At 41.0% G+C, this 18341-nt stretch overlaps 1 protein-coding gene across 1 annotated transcript in view; it reads right to left on the bottom strand.

The window, feature by feature from the left end:
• Nucleotides 1–5233: 5233 nt before the first annotated feature.
• Nucleotides 5234–18341, bottom strand: part of PAXBP1 (PAX3 and PAX7 binding protein 1) — a 36569-nt gene continuing 23461 nt past the window's right edge. The window contains exons 11-18 of the mRNA XM_004588572.4: nt 17772–17971; nt 17422–17566; nt 16645–16766; nt 14494–14570; nt 14073–14139; nt 9488–9634; nt 8266–8420; nt 5234–5474 (exon numbers count right to left, since the gene is read on the bottom strand). Of these exons, the coding sequence (XP_004588629.2) occupies nt 5357–5474; nt 8266–8420; nt 9488–9634; nt 14073–14139; nt 14494–14570; nt 16645–16766; nt 17422–17566; nt 17772–17971 (1031 nt within the window). The 3' untranslated portion in view covers nt 5234–5356. The remainder of the gene's footprint in view (nt 5475–8265; nt 8421–9487; nt 9635–14072; nt 14140–14493; nt 14571–16644; nt 16767–17421; nt 17567–17771; nt 17972–18341) is intronic.

Below are 18341 nucleotides of genomic sequence, written 5' to 3'. Positions count from 1 at the left end.
AGCATCTGAAGACAGCTGAAACAATGTTCAGCAAATTTTAACTCAGAATGCAGGTTTACTGATATGAAAAAGTCTGCTTAGTGAGAGCCTGAGTATTAGCAGAGACGGGCTGACACCCTGGCGACCCTTGAAACTGAGCAATGGGAGGCCGCAGGGGCTGGTCTGTGGCATGGCAAGTTAATCATCTGCCGGCAGTACCAACAGCCCCATGTAGACACTGATACTGGTCCTGGCTGCTCCACTTCTGATCCACCTCTGCTTATTACCTGGGAAACCAGCAGAGAACAGCCCAAGGCCTTAGGATCCTACACTCAGCGTGGTAGACCCTGAAGAAGCTCGTGACTCCTGGCTTCGGATTGGCTCAGCTCCAGCTGTGGCTGCCATTTGGAGTGAACCAGTGGGTGGAAGACCATTCTTTCCTTTTCTCTGTAAAATTTGCATTTCAAATAAAAATAAATATTTAAAGATAAACACAAATTCCCCAAAGATACCTGTAGGCTGATGATCCCTTAGAGCTATGAATATCAATTTGGGTATAAAAAGGCTTTTTGCAAATATAATTTGAGTAAAAGACATTAAAATTATGTTGAATTATTTGGGGCCCCTCATACAATCACAAATATCCTTATAAAAGAGAGAAGAGGGCCTGGCGTGGTAGCCTAGTGGCTGAAGTCCTCGCATTGCATGCACTGAGATTCCATATGGGTGCTGGTTCTATCCTCGGCAGACCCGCTTCCCTTCCAGCTCCCTGCTTGTGGTCTGGGAAAGCAGTCAAGGACGGCCCAAAGCACCCATGTGGAAGACCTGGAAGAAGATCCTGGCTTCGGACTGGCTCAGCTCTGACCGTTAAGACAGCATGGGGAGTGATTCATCGGACGAAGATCTTCCTGTCTGTCTCTTCTCTCTGTATATCTCATTTTCCAATAAATCTTTAAAATAAATCTCAAAAAAGAGAGAGAGAGAAGCAGAGAGAGAAAACAGAGACAAGACTGTGCAGACAGCAGCAGCATGGGAGCGAGGTGGCCAGAAGCCGAGGAGGACCAGCTGACACCTGTAGGTGAAGATGAGGAAGCAGGGATGCCCAGAGCCTTTGGACACAGCAAAGCCCTGCCAACGTTTTCCAGTCACTGGCCTCGACTGTGCAAGAATGAATTTCTGTTGCTTTAAGCCACGTAGATCGTAGTATTCCATCGCAGCAAAGCCTTGCTGACATTCCATCCCTTGAGACTGAGGTGAATATCTTCTTATATTGGTGGTTTTTTGTTTTTTAAATGTTTCATTCTCATTTTACTTGGAAGAGACAGGGCAGAAACCTCTTCTAGCCACTTGGCTCACTCCCCAAATGAGTGAGCCATAGCCAGCCTTGGGCCATGCTGAAGCAAGAAGCTTGGAACCCTACCTGCCTGCCAATGTGGGTGGCTCCCAAACACCTGAGCAGGAAGCTGTTTGACAAGCAGTCACCAGGTCACAAATGAGGTGCTCCACTGTGGGCTACAAGGGGGACCCAAGCAGTGACTTCAGATGCTATGAAATGCCCAGCCCCAGATCGGTGTTTTAGAGAGCTGCTCCACCCGATGGACAGCAAACACCTGCACCTTGAGATGTTGATGTATTTCTTCTCCAACTCCTTCCCTTCCTCAGCTGAGGGCTGCTCCCAGAGACCACATCTCCAAGACACCTTAGCCTGCTTACACAGGAGAGAAAACCCTGGGACAGCAGCAGGTGCTCGCATTAGGACAGCAGTGGCATGGAGAGGATATGAGCGAGTGGCTGTGATAGTCCTCATCATTCTTTATCTACCTGAAAGGCAATTACAGAGAATCATCCATCCAATGGTTCACTCCTCAAATGGGCACAATGGGTAGAGCTGGGCCAGTTCTAAGCTAGGAGCCAGGAGCCTCCTCGGGGTCTCCTACGTGGATAACAACAGGGGTCCAGCACTCACCACCTCCCCAGGCCACCAGTAGGAGGCTGGACTGGAACTGGAGCACACGGGTCCAGAACCTGCTACCACATGCAACGCCAGAACTAGTTGGCAACCTCACCCCACCCCTGCACTATAGCACCAGTCCCTGTGGTTATTATTTTAACAACCTTCCTTCCAGAAATACTTCTTACCTACTTAGAATTTAGAGGATTACTTCAAAACAAACTAAAAAGAAAAAAACTAAAAATTCAGCTTTTTTTTTTTAAGATTTATTTATTTTTATTGGAAAGGCAGATATACAGAGAGGAAGATCTTCCTCCCCATGGTTCACTCCCCAAGTGGCTGCAACAGTTGGACCTGAGCCAATCCAAAGCCAGCAGCCAGGAGCTTTGTCCAGGTCTCCTACTTGGGTGCTGGGTTCCAAAGATTTGGGCCGTCCTTGACTGCTTTCCCAGACCACAAGCAGGGAGCTGGATGGGAAGTGGAGCTGCTGAGATTAGAACCGGTGCCCAGGGCGAGGACTTTAACCACTACACTATCATGCTGGGCCCAAATTCTTTTTTTTTTTTTTTTTAAGATTTATTTTATTTTTTAATTATTTATTATTTTTAATTCATTAATTACATTGTATTATGTGACACAGTACAAAGTCAGATATATTGAGAGGAGGAGAGATAGAGAGGAAGTGGAGCTGCCGGGTTTAGAACCAGCGGCCATATGGGATCAAGGCGAGGACCTTAGCCACTAGGCCACGCCGCCAAGCCCGCCCAAATTCTTTTTTAAAAGATTATTTGAAAGGCCAAGAGATAGAGGTGAGAAAGAAATAAAAAGAGAGTAGTCTTCCATCTGCTGGTTAACTCCCCGAGTGGCCACAACGGCCTGGGCCGAGCCAAGTGAAAACCAGGATCCCAGAACTCCATCCAGGTCTCACATGTGGATGGCAGAGGCCCAAGCACTCGGGACGGCTTCTGCTGCATGCCTCAGCACATCAGCAGGGAGCTGGGTTCAAAGTGGAGCTGCCTGAGTTCTTTGTGGCCAAATGGGCCAAACTGGAAACCATAATGCTAAGGGAAATGAGCCAATCCCAAAAGGTTAAATACCACATGTTTGCCTTAATTTAAGATGATATGATGTTATGTATAACATGTTATGTTATGAATGTTATATGTTGTGTATAAACTAAAATTGAAGTGTAGGTGAGGTGGTCACAGAAGGTGGCTGGGAACTCGCATTTACTTTTAACATATTGGTTACTCATTACTATGTCAATTAATTCCATAATGATGTAAATTTTTGCTGATAGTATGTTGGAGCTTTCAATTGACTGGGATGATACTCTGCTGGCTCTGTCTTCAGACCAGAAAGGGTATACCTAAGAAGCCGTTGAACTTGACTGGACAATAAGATGCTGGACTCCATGTTTGGTATATGCTTGCAATGGGGGAATCTCAACTGAACTTGAGCTGTGGTTATGCAACAAGGTGGAGGAATCCACCATGGTGGGAGGGTTTGGGGAGGGGTGGGGAGAACCCAAGTACCTATGTAACTGTGTCACATAATACAATGTAATTAATGAAATAAAAATAATAAATAATTAAAAAAAAAAAAAGTGGAGCTGCCTGCAAGTTGAACTGATCCTCTGCACAACAGCAGCCTCCCTCAGCCTTCATAACGTTCAATTTTACCTTTGAATTTAAAAATTCCTTTCGTAGGGCCTGGCTCAGGAGCCTAGTGGGTAAAGTGCTTCCCTTGTACGCGCCAGGATCCTATAAAGATGCCGGTTCTATTCCCGGCCACCCCAGCTCCGGACACTGCAGCCACTTGGAGAGTCAATCAGCAGATGGAAGATCTTCCTCTCTGTCTCTTCTCCTCCTCTCTGTATATCTGACTTTCCAATAAAAATAAAATAACTCTCAAAAAAAAAAATTCTTTTCGTAAAATAATGTCATTTATTTCAGAAATGAGAAATTTGATTAAAAATAGAAAAACTATTCTTCAATACACAGTTATATGGTTGAACTCACTTTACATCAAAGTTTTAGATCAGGACTTAAACCCTTGCCTGAAACCCAAATAACAGCTGCAGCTTCCTGTGAGGGCACACCCTGAGCCCCATGATGCCTCCGTGCCAGCCTTCTGCTCCCCATGCGGATGCCCACTCATCACTGCAGGCAGCTGGAGTGAACCAGTGCACGGGAGCTCCCTTTGCCTGGGCGGCCTTCTCTCTCCCTCCCTTTGCTGCTCAAAAAAAAGAAGAAAAAGATAGCTCACAGAGTAAATAGGGCTTCTGATACTGTTCTAAATATTATCTGACCAAGGGAGCATACAGACCTGCTATTAATCTTACTATATTAGTCACTTGAAATGCCAGTAAAATTCAACAAAGAATATACTTAAAAATTAATTTAATGCTTGGCTACAGCTTAATTACATATACAATTATCAAACAATAGTTCTTAATTTCCAAAAAGTTCCTTTTTTGAAAATCACAGAATTGGAAAGCATAAACTTTAAAACAAGTTCTCTGAATATTTACAATGTGGTATAAACATTATAGAGGACTATGGATATTAAATTGCCTGGGTGTGGCTAATCAGCAAGGCATAACCTTTATTGCATATATAACTCACATATGTGGGAATTTTAAATATAATGAGACTATTAAAATTTAAATGCTGTATCCATAAGCTGGGCATGGAGAAAAATGGTGGAGACAGGTCAGCCCAAACCATGCAGTTAGGTTGTGGGTTCATTATTTCAAAAATGAAACTTCTAAATTTCATTCAAAACTATGTTGCATATATTAGAGTTCACATTAAACCTGCACTTGAAAGTTAATGCCAATTCAAGGGACAAAGTTTAACATTCACTCAGAGACTAAGTCCAGAACTCAACTCTCCATTTTAAGGCAGCACAGACAGCTACAGGGATAACTTCTCCAATCAAAAGGTCATTTGGTTTAGTCACTGCCAGCCCTTTTGTTGCAACAGTATAGTAACTTCCTAAAATCATTTGCTACAGAGTAATTTCCCTCTGCTAAAAGGCTTCCTCTGCAGACAACACAGCCAATTTCCAGTGTGAAAGTAAGCCCATGGTGGTATAAACATATATATATATACGCATAATTACTTACACTGCACACATTGCTTCCAGAGGGCAATTAAGTAAAAGGGTTCATTTGAGTGACCATACAAAATACTTCTGTAAACAAGGTATGACAGGCAGTAAGGAAAACATTCATAGACTTCTAGAAATAATCTCAATTCCTTTCATTCTGAAGAAATTGAATTTAAGGACACAGTATCGAATATAATGTTTTCTGTATTAAAACAAGAATCAGTATTTTACAGCTTAAGAAACTTTACATATATACAAAATTTATACATTGGGAATGGTATTAAAAGAAACAGGCTTTTCAGTCTCACAGATCTATTTTCCTTCGATCAAAGATTTAAATTCTTTCACATTGTGGTCACTTGCAACAGTCATAGCATGATCCAAAGCTCGAACACTTGCAAGAAGTTTTATTATCTGTTTTATGTTTTCTCTGAAAGAGAAACATATGTAACAGCATCCATGAATTAGTACATTTAAAGAACATTTGAGAGACTGTAACCAATTTTTCTGACCATACATTTCTAAAGAAGAAAAATAATTATGATATACAAACTAAGGCAAATTAAAAAAAATATGTTTATATAAAACCTGTGTATGTTATAAAGCTTATACATGTTTATGAAGTCCAGTGGCAGGACTCATGTTAAAAAGCAAACAACAATTTTATTCTGATCAAAGGTTTCCATTAGTATCTAGAATGAAAACAAAGCCATGTCCCCAAGTTCCTCCCCAAATCAAGTCCCAGCTCTTTGGAATGCATGCAGAACCAGTCACATCAAGGCCAGCCCAATTTCTGCTCCTGCAGCACTCACTACATACAGCATAAGCTGCCTCTCCTTCTCATCTCAGTTGGCAATTATTCCACACGCTCCTTTTTTTTTTTAAGATGTATTCATTTTTATTACAAAGTCAGATATACAGAGAGGAGGAGAGACAGAGAGGAAGATCTTCCGTCTGATGATTCACTCCCCAAGTGAGCCGCGCCGATCCGAAGCCGGGAACCAGGAACCTCTTCCGGGTCTCCCACGCGGGTCCAGGGTCCCAAGGCTTTGGGCCGTCCTCAACTGCTTTCCCAGGCCACAAGCAGGGAGCTGGATGGGAAGTGGAGCTGCCGGGATGAGAACCGGCGCCCATATGGGATCCCGGGGCGTTCAAGGAGAGGACTTTAGCCGCTAGGCCACGCCGCCGGGCCCTCCACACGCTCCTTTTAAGGTAAGTGTAGCAGACACTGGAATGACCTAGGAGGCAGTTATGCCCCCAGTAGTCCTGAAACTTTTAATTGTGCTGATGCTGCTAGCCCAGGAACCACATCTTACTGAGCATGTAATTTAAACCAATCATGAGAAAAAGCACACCCAATGCCATTGCTAATTGTCTTATCATCTTTAAAAACTGTAGCAGGGCCTGGCACAATAGCCTACTAGCTAAACCCTAGCTTGCACACGTGGGCTCCCATATGGGCTCCGGTTCGTATCCCGGCTGCTCCATTCCCCCATCTAGCTCTCTGCCTGTGGCCTGGGAAAGCAGCATAGGATGGCTCAAAGCCTTAAGACCCTGTGCCTGCCTGCGAGACCTGGAAGAAGCTCCAGGCTCCTGGCTTCGGATTGGCTCAGCTCTGGCCACTGTGGCCAGTTGGTCAAAACGGCAGAAGGAATATCTTTCTGTCTCTACTTCTCTTTGTAAATCTGCCTTTCCAATATAAACAAACAAACAAATAAATCTTTACAAACTGTAGTAACCATCTTTCAGGAAAGGACTACATTTTATGAACTCTGCAACCTACATAGAACCTGCATTATGTGTGCTGCACGGAATGGGCTTTGCAAACTGTCGCTGAATCACTACACTACAGAAAAGTTAACACTACTTGCTGATACTTAACTCCTTCAAACGTTGAATGTATGTAAATCAAAGTCTAAAAAATAAAATTTTCTAGTTAAAAACTGCAACATACTGAAAAAAAAAAAGATTGTGCCAAGAATACCAATCAAAACCAAAATGATACACACTATGAACAAAATTAAACTAAACCAAAACTACCTGCCAAAGAATCTTTACCACTAAAAGCTTTACTTTTGCTTTTTACATTTTATTATAAAAGACAACAAACTGTCACAAGAAAAACTATTTTTTGAGAAAGAAAAAAAGGAAACACAAAAAGGCTCTGTCGCATGTGATGGAAACACAAACTCTGACATTAGAAAGATAGGAGATAAAAACGTCCACAAAAAGATAATGATTCATACATTCCCTCTTTACAGCCTTTACAAAAATGAGGCATGGGGGGGGGCCGGGTGGGGCTTCTCCCTTAAAACCCCCCTTTACCTCAGATACATGAAGGAAACAATACGGAACTAATAGTCTTACCCATTTTCCTGTAGCCCTTGAACCTTTTACCCTAATTAACTATGCAAAGATTGTCAAAAAAAAAAAAAAAAATTCTAAGAAGTCCCAAATCAGCTTTAGGATATTATTGCAGTTTAAAATACGTTATATTCTGGTTAACATACATTAGTTCATAATTACAGAAAATCCAGGTACTATACATGTTATACGTGTGTGGTGTGTGTGAATACATACTTATGTTCATATGTATACATATGTATATATGCATAAATGTATTGATATGCACATATATATGTATATATATATATGAGGAAACTTCAGAAAATTCATAGAAATGCTCATATCAAAATTTACACATTTCAAAAAATTTGTCACCAAAATTATCTTTAATTTTCCAAAGATTAATTTAATTAAAAGGCAAAGTGATAGAGAAATGGAAAAAAAAAAAAAAAAACCACAAAGAGGCCTAAGTTTGTGCCCCAAATCAGTAGTCTATGATGTGGAAACAAACAGAAAACACAACATGAAAGTATGAATTATCCAAACCTGTAAGTGAACTCTTAGTCTAAGTGTGCACAATGGTTCTGTCAAGACCAAGTTCCCTGGTGTTCTAAGGGCCTGGGGTCAGCCCAGTCCTTCACAAAGGCAACACGGAAGGCGTGGCCTTTTCTCTCTCCAGAGCAAAGTTCCTCACCAGAACTCATAATATCTTCATAAACAGCATATTTAAAAATATTAAATATCACAAATACAAAATTTATAATATGAAGTGAGCACATAAGTTAAACTAAAATATAAATGTGCCTGCTTTAAACACTTTAATACTAATTTTGATCAAAGAAACCCTAGATTAGTATTAAGTACAAAAACATTACCTTGCATTTCTTTTCTCCACATCAGAGCATCCCATACTGTTTCTATAAATTGTATCTGCTAGGTGTACAAGGTATCGACAAAAATTTTCTAATTGAGAAATAGTTCTTTCTCCTTTCAGATTCATGAACCACTGCTTGGGGAAGCAGTTAATTACCTAGGCAGAAGAAGAATATACAATAAATAATTAGAATAAATTTGTGTATTAAAAGTTAAGTCTACATAATGGATATAAATTTATTTAGCTGTAAGACCTGATTTGGACTACAGTGTTTAATATACTGTGAGGTGCCATTCTTTTAAATTTTGTACATTCATTGTAACAATACATTTGAATATTTACTCCAATTGATGGGGCCAGGTACTCATAATCAAAGACTAATAATTTGATATTTAAATGAACTAGACATAAAATTGATACCCAAGTGCTTCATTTTCCAGTATTCCAGGATGCCTAAATAAAATTAATTCTCCTTTATAAAATGTTGGTTGTAAAACCGTGTGTGGTATAGACATGAAACTGTAGCCTCTCCCTTACACTTCAGTAGACAATTGTGCTGGGAGTAGGAGCCAAGCTGGCTTTGAGGGAGGTTAACAGAGTATCCACACCAGAGGGTAACCCAGGGTTGCAGTCTAGGAAGGACGAATGGGGCACAATGGCAGCTGGTAGAGAATGCCCAGGTGAGCACAGTGAGGCTGAAAGCAGGAAGCCTTGTGTGGGAAATCGGCCCAAGCAGGCAGAAAGGGCTCAGCGGCAAAAGAAGCCAATGATGATCTTGAAGAAATGGGTAAATCTGGGATGGGGCAGCCCAAGGGCAACAGCAGCTGAAAGCTTCTCAGGCCAGGAAGCAGAAAACCTTCCCCACAAAGTGCGGGGTCACACAAGTCAACTTTAGGGGCACTCCACCAGGGAAATTTGGGACAAACCCCGTCAGACACAGAATCTGAAGCTAGTCACAAGACGTTATCAGACAAAACACACCAAATATCTGGCCTGCCATCTACCGAAGTGTCACAGTTACGAAGGTCAGTCAAGACAAGACTGGAGAGCTTTTTAACTTTATGGGAAACTAAGAGACACGATCTAGGTATTCCTGGTGCCAAGGACAAATACTATTAAAAGTTTTATGCCACAGGAGTATTCTCAAATCCCTCTTCATGCAAAGCTTAATTCATCTTAATTTAATGTGCCTTAGAAATTATACTATGTATCATTAAACTCACATTTTGGGCTTTTTTGATGCTGTCATCGCCATATTCTGAATTCTGAAAAGCCATAAGAATGTATCTATTCAATAGACCATCTATTGATAACTCCTGAAGAGTTTTATTGGAGAAAATGCCGTACCACTGAAGGAAATTTCCTAATAGCTAGAAAGAAAAAAAAAAAGGTTAAGTACATAAATTAGTTACAAAGTAGACTAGTCATTAAGCACCTTGACACTGGTCACTGCAAGTACTGAGAAAGTCAAAGAGTCTACATATTTCCCAGAATGACTGAGATCTGAACTTTAAATTTTACTTACTCAAACACTAATGGCCAATGTAGCTAGTGACTACCATATCCGTCAGCACAGAGTTTTGCCCCATCACAGAAAGTACCACGGAAAGTCTCATTGAGTGTCTTCTATTCAGAATTGTGCCTCAGCTACTCCGAGACTCCCCCAACGACTAACAGATCTCCAACAGCTAGACAGAGTTGTATCTTGGGACATCTAAAGCTGCTGACATTTCATAAACCCAGTGAAAGCCATTAACGTGCCATGGAAGCCCTACCCCATTCCACCATTAAGTTTTCTTAACTTCCAGTCACCTGCTCAGGCCAGAAGCCTGCATGTCATTCTCAACCTCTCCCTCAAATCCCTCCACTCTACTGCCATCCTGTCTGTCCACCTGAGTGCCCACTGCCACCCTCCTGTGCCACTATTCCAGTGACTACCAATGGAAGTGAGAATGCAGCGCTCTCAAGCAGGATCCTCAGCATAAAGAAACCTACTGAAAATGATGCGGGAAGGCACTAGATTTAATTTTCTCAAGGATAATATATAGCTAATTCTGGATTCATGGGAAAGAACAAAATTCATTATATATAAAATGAGGCCTTAGGCCATTTAAGTGTTTTCTCATGGGACCCCAATGAGAAGAACTGCTCAGGAGTCCGAGTGTCTTCAGCTAGAGTCTCATCCCTACCGACCACTACCAGTTAAACGCCTTGAGCAGCTGACTCCATCTTACTATCCTGTCAAATGTAGTGTCTATCTCAGAGAGTCACTCTGAGGATTTAATTATTCTACATAAAGAGTGGCTCTGCTTAGCACCTTTGCAAATGCACAATAAATACCAATTCCTGTTACCATTAATACCCCGTCTACCCTATTTCCCTCTGCTATTTTTTTAATATTTTTATTGCATTTTTTGAATTAATTTATACATTAATTACATTGTATTACGTGACAGTTTCATAGGTACTGGGATTTTCCCTCTGCTATTTTCACATAAGAACATGATTTTTAAAAAAGAAACAAGATTATCTGAAAAGCAAAGTGGCAGAGAGAGGCATAGAGATAAATAGACCTCTGAGATCTGCTGATGCACGCCCCAAAGGCAGTACCACTGGGCCAGGCAGAAACCAGCAGCCAGGAACACCACCTGACGTGCTGAATGAGTAGCAGGAACCAAAGTATCTAGGCCGTCATCTGCTGCCTCCCATGACTTAGCAGGAGGCTGGTGGATAGAGTAGCCAGGACTTTAACCAGGCACTCCAACATGGATGGAAGGCATAAGCAGCAGCTTAATCCACTATGCCACTATACTAACTCTAGAGAAATCTTAAAAACAGCAATTTGTTCAGGTCACTTCCCTGCTAAAAGCCTATAACTCATACATATATGGTCAACTAATTTGTAACAAAGGTGTCAAGCAATTTAAAGGAGAAAAGGGAATCATTCCCACAAACGAGAACAAAGGAATCTTAACCCAAGCCTAATACTCTACAATAAAATGAATCCGGAACGGACTACACATTTAAATGCAAACCTAAAAACACAAAATCCTAGAAGAAAGGCCAGGATTGTGGTGCAGAGGGTTTAACTTCCACAAACAACACCAACATTTGTGAGTGCTTATGGTTCAGTCCCAACTACTCCATTTCTGATCTGGCTCCCTGCAAAAGCAGCAAAGGATGGCTTAAATACTTGTGCCCCTGCCACCACCAGGAAGGCCCAGATGAAGCTACTGGCTTGTGGATTCAGCCTGTCTCATCCCTGGCCACTGCAACAACCGAGACATCACCCTCCCTCTGTAACCCCTAAAAACAAACAAAACAAACACAAAACATGAAGAAATAATAGAATTAAAAATTGTATGGCCTTGTGTTAGACAAAGACTTGTTAGATATGAAATCTAGAGCACAGTCCCTGACAGGATAAAGGAAGGAGTTCTCCATCTAGGACAGAATTCAAAGCTCAGTAAGAATGGCCCAGTTTAAAACATGATCTGAACAGACATTTCACCAAAGAACATACAGACAGCAAGTAAGTCCATAAAAGCAAAAAGCATGCTCAACAGAATCAGTTATTAAGAAAAAGCAAATCAGAACCACAGTGAGATATCAATACATATCTAGCAGAATGACATAATAAAAGCAATAGTGAGTCGAGAATTAGACCACTGAAGTACTGCTGGAAAAACAATACAAAAGTAGCATAGTCATTTTGGAAAGGTTTTCTTCCCCCTGTGTCTTTACTTATGTGAGAGGTAGCAAGACAAGTGGAAAACCATGCTCCTCAGGAGTGGTTCACACACAAAATGTCCACAGCAGCCTAGGCTGAGCCAGAAGCCCTGTAACAATGTTACAGAGAGACGGCAAGACCCCAGTAGACACCCGCTCTCCCAGATTTTGCAACTGCAGAAGCTGGAATGGGGAATTAGAGCCAGGCTCTGAACCCAGGGCTTTGGAAGTGGGCCCTGCAAGTCTGAGTCAACATCCTTACCGCCAGGCTAAATGCTCACCCCTGGGAAACAGCTTCAAGGTTTAGCCATGTGAAATGAAAGTCTACATGTACTCAGGAAACCCTTCCCATGGCTTTATTCATCATTACCTCAGAGTGGAAATGTCCCTCAGTTAGGGAATGGATGAAAAAAGCAAACAAAATCAAACCTGCTATAAAATCCACTTCACAGCGGATTACTGCTCAGCAACAAGGAGGAATGAAGTGTTGCTAACACAAAACACAGATAAATCATAAAGTATCATGGTAAGCAGAAAAAGTCAGACTGGGACCCAGTACAGTACAAAGGCTCACGGCTCAATCCTTGCCTTGTACATGCCAGGACACCATGTAGGTTCTGGTTCATGTTCTGGAAGCTCCATTTCCCACCCAGCTCCCTGCTGTGGCCTGGGAGAGTAGAGGAGGACCAGGAAAGGCCTTGGGACCCTGCACCTACATGGGAGACCCAGAAGAAGCTCCTGGCTTCAATCAGCTCAGCTCTGGTCACTGAGGCCACTTGAGGAGTGAACCAGTAGACAGAGAAAATCTTTCTATCTCTCCTTCTCTTTGTAAAATCTGGCTTTCCAATAAAAATAAATATCTTTAAAAAAACAGACAGTAGTTCAAAGGATCCCTGCCACACGACTGCATTGTTGACATTCTTGCAAACACCGGCATGAAGCACACGAGGCAGGGGCCAGTCCGGGCTCAACTGCAAGAGAACATGGGGAGTTTCGAAGCATGATGGAAATGTTACACATCTTCACTTCGACAGTGAGGACGTTAAGCAGATTCATTCAGTAGAACTCACAAAACTCCTCAAGAGTGAGTGTAAGCCAATTATGCCTTAATTTTAAAAAACAAAGCCTCTTCTACAGCTTCCTGGAACTTTCAGAACAAAGCCTTTCACAGGAACTTGCTACCATCAAGACTTTCCTCCTCTATCCGCACTTTCTCTAGTCCGTTCTCAGGGGAGGGCCACTCCCACTTAGTCTTCTAACAATCGAAGCAGCACCTCCTCAGAGAACAAGGAGGTCTGTGACAGCTGCCTAGACAAGTCCTATCCCCCTTGTCACATGCTCCCACTCTACCTTCAACTTCACCTTTGATAAGCAACACTCCTATGATGGTTTGCTCTCTGCCAACTGAGCAGGATTTTAAAGGCCATGAAGGCTCCACTTCTACCTTGGGAAGCATCACCAAAACACAGCAGAGTACCTAAGGAACTCAATTTTGTTGGATAAATGAACTGTAGCTTAATTAGTCACCTTGTTGGAGCAGCTTGGACCTTACTATAAAATTTTCTCCTGTGGAAACACCAAACCTGAACAGTTTTTAGAACATAGTTTAGAAAGTGGAAATTCTGTATTAGAAAATAGATCTATAGAGGTAAGCAAAGTTAAAACACAGGGCTGGCATGTTACAGTAATAGACGAAGCTGCCACCTGTGACTGCAGTACCCTGGATCAGAGGTTAAGTCCCAGCTGCTCCACTTTCAAATTCAGCTCCCTGCTAATGTGCCTGGGAAGTCAGCAGCTGAAGGCCCAGACTCTTGGGACCTGCCACTCGTGTGTGAGACCGGAAAGCAGTTTCTGGCTTCTGGCTTCAGTCTGACTCAGCTTGGGCAGTTGTCACTATTTGAGGACTGAACCAGCAGAGAAAGGAGACTTCTCCCTTTCTCTGGGTCTCTCTCTCTCTGTGACATCCTGTCTTTCAAATAGTAACTGAATCTTAAACAAATAAAAAACCAAAAAAAGTAAAATACATTTCAAAATACAATATATAAAGCCAGACAAAACTTGACACCTTTGCACACCTACCTTAACTGAAGACCAAAACTGTCGTTGGAAAAACAAGTAAGGCCCCGAATTTTTATTTTCTAAGACACTAAATAAAAAAAAAAAAAGAGGAGAAATACACCACAGTTAAATATTTTATATGTGATATGTAGGTGCCAGATAATTACCAGATGATTTCTACAAATAAAAATAAGCAAAAAATTACATAATTCTTCAAAATTTCCAACAATTATATACAGGAAGATAGAATGGGAGACATTAAGTTCTTTCTTTGGTCACGGAGCAGTCCCAGTCCCTAGCCAGCTGGTCTCTTTCAGACACTGGCTTATCTGGCACAGGTGAAGTTTCTATTCTGAGCTATCTTTAGTTCTCCAGAACTTTACAAGCCTTCTTTGAAAAATAATGAAGAGAGTTATTTAACAAATTCTTAAGAATCACTTACTTTTTGGGATACAAAGGCATAAACACATCGTCATCTAAAGTTCTTCTCATTCGCAATAAAAGTGCCTTTAGGAATACCTGCAGTTTAAAGCAGATCATACATATTATTGAATGATAATATAACCGGGCCTTCAGGGCTGGAGCCTTGGCATTGCAAGCAAAGCGTCCGTCTGTGGCACTAGCATACCAAACGGGTGCCAGTTTGAATCCTGACAGCTTCACTTCTGATCTAGCTCCCTGGGAATGCAGTGGAGGATGACACAGGTTCTAGGACCCAGCACCCATGTGAGAGACCCAGAAGAAGCTCCTGGATCCCAGCTTTGGACCGACCTAGCTCCAACTGTTGCAGCCATTAGGGGAGTGAACCAGCGAACTGAAGATCTCTCTCTCACCTACACTCTGTAATTATGCTTTAACAAAACAAAACAAAAACAAAGAAAAAAAGGCCTTCTTCCAAATCAAATGGGTACTAATTTTGAATTATCCATTTTTTCTATTTTTTTGTTTTCTTCATAGAAGTCTCTGAAGTCATTAATGCTTAATACTTCTTAGTCTAATATTTAAGGTCAGACTCATCTAGTTTTCCCAAACGGGGTCACTGAAAATTCCACAAGGATGAAGAGCACCTTCTCCATGTTCAACCAGCTAACAGTCTGCAGCCACTCACAGCCAGGAGCTGCTGTGTGCTTTAATAAAAAATATGCTTTTGTTTCATATGCTGTTTAAATGTTTTAGCATTTAAACAATCACTTATCAACTATCTTGGTAGTTTAACGTTTTTCTTATTCCCCAGAAACACATCTTTTTTTTCTAAACAATTAAAAAAAATTTTTTTATTGCATTTCATTTTATAACAACGTTTCATAGGCTCTGAGGTTCCCCCAACCCCTCTCAGTGCCCTCCCCCCATGGTGGATTGCTCCACCTTGTTGCAGTATTACAGTTCAAATCCAGTCTTATTTCTTTCTTTTTTTTTTTTTAATCTATTTTATTGTATTGTTGTTGACAATCTTTACATAGTTAATTACGGTTAAAGAACAAAAAAAAAAAAGGTTCAGGGGGTATAGGGAAGTGGGTAATACTATTATGTCCATATTGTTTCCATCATGTATCTTAGGTAAAGGGGGATATTGAGGGAGAAGCTCCATGCGTTTAGTCTTGTTTCTTTCAATGCAAGCATGTGCCATGCATAGAGTCCAGCATCTTATTGTCCAGCTCAATTTAACAGTTTCTTGGGGAGACCAACTCTGGTCTAAAGGCATAGCTGGCAGAATATTGTTCCGACCAATTAAAAGCCATAACATAACATCAACAAGTTTCCAATATTATGGGGTTAATTGACATTGAGTGACTGATGTTAGAAAATGCAGGTTCTTAACCACATCCTATGACGACTTCATTAACATTTCAATTTTAGTTTGTATACAACTGGCTTCCATCTACCTTAAAATGGCTATAGGATACTATTCAGCTGTCTCGTGTCTATTTTCATTTTAGTATTTAGCAGTTTATTGTGTTGAAGCATAATTTTTACTGAACTTGGCAGATTTTAGGATAGTCCAAACTGGCTTATAGCTTTGACATGTATTTGAAAGGCTAAGTTAGAGATGAGGAAGTCAGAATGAGCTCTTCCATTTGCTTGTTCACTCCCCAAAAGGTTGAAACCCCCATGGACAGGCCAGGCTGAAGGCAGGAACCTGGAACTCCATGTGGGTATCTGGGCCTAAGTACTTGGACCATCTTCCGTTGCTTTCCCAGGCACATTAGTAGGGAGCTGGATCAGAACTAGAGCAGGCCAGACCCAATTCTGTGCCCATAAGGGATGCCAACATCCCAGACGAAAGATCAGTCAACTATGCTGTAGCACTGGCCCCAGCAACACAGTTCTTCAAGGGTTATTTGATAGGCTGAGTTGGCAGTGTGGTAGTTTGAAAATAAACAAAACAAACAGGAAGCTATCTCAACTAATAACATCTTACTTTTATACAGACTTTAATGCTGAAAATTAGTATCTCCAACTTTGCATACTTTGGGCTGTGAAAGGTCAGCAGAAATTTCTGACTGGTTTAGAATTACCACTCATTCTCTCAAATCTTGGGTATTTTCAGAAATGAGGTGGGGGAAAAACTTCTGGAAGATAATAACTATATTACCTGTGTATTTTTATTTTCTGCATTTACTACTGAAGGATATCCATTTATTAACTTTAGTGTAATTCCAACCATTCTTGAAGTCTGTGTTGTAGAAAAAGGGTCCCACATATTTTCAGCTATCACTATTGAGAGAGAAAAACAAAAACAAAACAAAAAAACTGTAACAGGTTGACAGACAGAAGTAAACTGGAGTTTACTTAAATCTGAAGTGAAGAAGTCTTCTAATGATAAATACCAGTCTTGACTTTCTGTTCCCACCTCTAATATAAGCTCTCTTCTCCGTTCCACTGTGGGAATTTTGAGACAAATCCACATGTTGGTAGAGGCAAAACCTCTTGCTTTTGCTACTCAATGAAAATCAAGGTTGGGTGAAAAAGATTCTATTATGTTAAGATGTGACAAAGAATTTCTAAAATCAAAATTTTCTACTTAAAATAGGTTCCCATATCAACATTTTCTAATTTGCTTGTAATACACTGATGGCATTTATTGAAATTATTTCCTAGATAGAGACATTTCTGCCCAAATTATGTATTCAATGTTACTTCGGGTAGTCTGTGAAGCTCTGAAACTCACTAATGGATCCATCATTATATCTAACTCCAAGACCACCCCAAGGTCATCTCCAAGTCCAAGGTTCAGATTTACCTTACTCTTCTGCCATCTCTTGGCCAGTTAATAATTATCACGTAGCATGAGCGTCTGTGGGAAATATACTCTGGACTAAAAATTTACAAATACGCTTGAGAAACCCAACTAGAGACACGGGCTACTTACCTGTCAGCTTAGGAAGAATCACCTTCTCCACAATGGTAGGTAGCAGTGCAACATCCACGTCGTCTTTTTCTTGCTCACGTTCCTCACAACCATAGAACAGCAAAGACTCAAACCACAGCATATTCTCAAAGTCACGACATTTTGCCTAAAACACATTCCAAACGTTACACAAAGGTTTAAAATAGAAAGCATATTTGCTTCTAGCCTTTCAGAGTAAAAGACAATACTCAGACAAAATCTTTTGTTCACTAAAACTCAGGTCCTATCTCTCCTGAAAAACACTTGCCTGAGCTCACATCTCCTTCTCTGAGATTAAAACTGCTCTCTAACCGTGAACAGCAGCCACGCACCTCCAGAGGAGTCCAGGTGAGCAGCTGCAGCCGTATGAGCGGGTTGAACAGCTTGGGCAGGCAAAGGCCAATGTAAGCATCTTTGTAGGAAGTGTAGTATTTTGAACGCCATGCTTCGAACTGCGACTTAATACAGTCGATGGAGGAGAAACTCTCAAGGACATCTTCAAAAATCTTGCTGGACTCTTTGGATATTCGATCTACAAGCAGTAATGACAAAATCCATCAGGGAATCATAATTTATTATGAAGAAAAACACAGTTCACCATTTTCATAGCAGCTCAATTATAAACACAATAAGTTCATTAACGAAGGATCAATAGTTAATCAGATAAGTTTAGTTTTTGATTTGTCATTATTTCACATGGATGCAACATGTACAACTTTCTGTGGCCAGGATTTGGTTAAACAATACCTCCAATATTCTCCAATGATATAATTCAAATTTCAGTTACCATGGCAGCTTGACTCCATAAAGAACAAACTTTGTTGCTACCTTTTCAGTCTACCAATCACTCTGTCAATAACCTATGAGCATCATGACTAGGGGCCAATTATGTTGTACCTTTC

This window comes from Ochotona princeps, chromosome 3 (assembly GCF_030435755.1).
Source record: "Ochotona princeps isolate mOchPri1 chromosome 3, mOchPri1.hap1, whole genome shotgun sequence".
NCBI lineage: Eukaryota > Metazoa > Chordata > Mammalia > Lagomorpha > Ochotonidae > Ochotona > Ochotona princeps.
The sequence above is the reverse complement of the archived record's forward strand: the minus strand, read 5'-3'. Positions and strand labels throughout refer to the sequence as shown.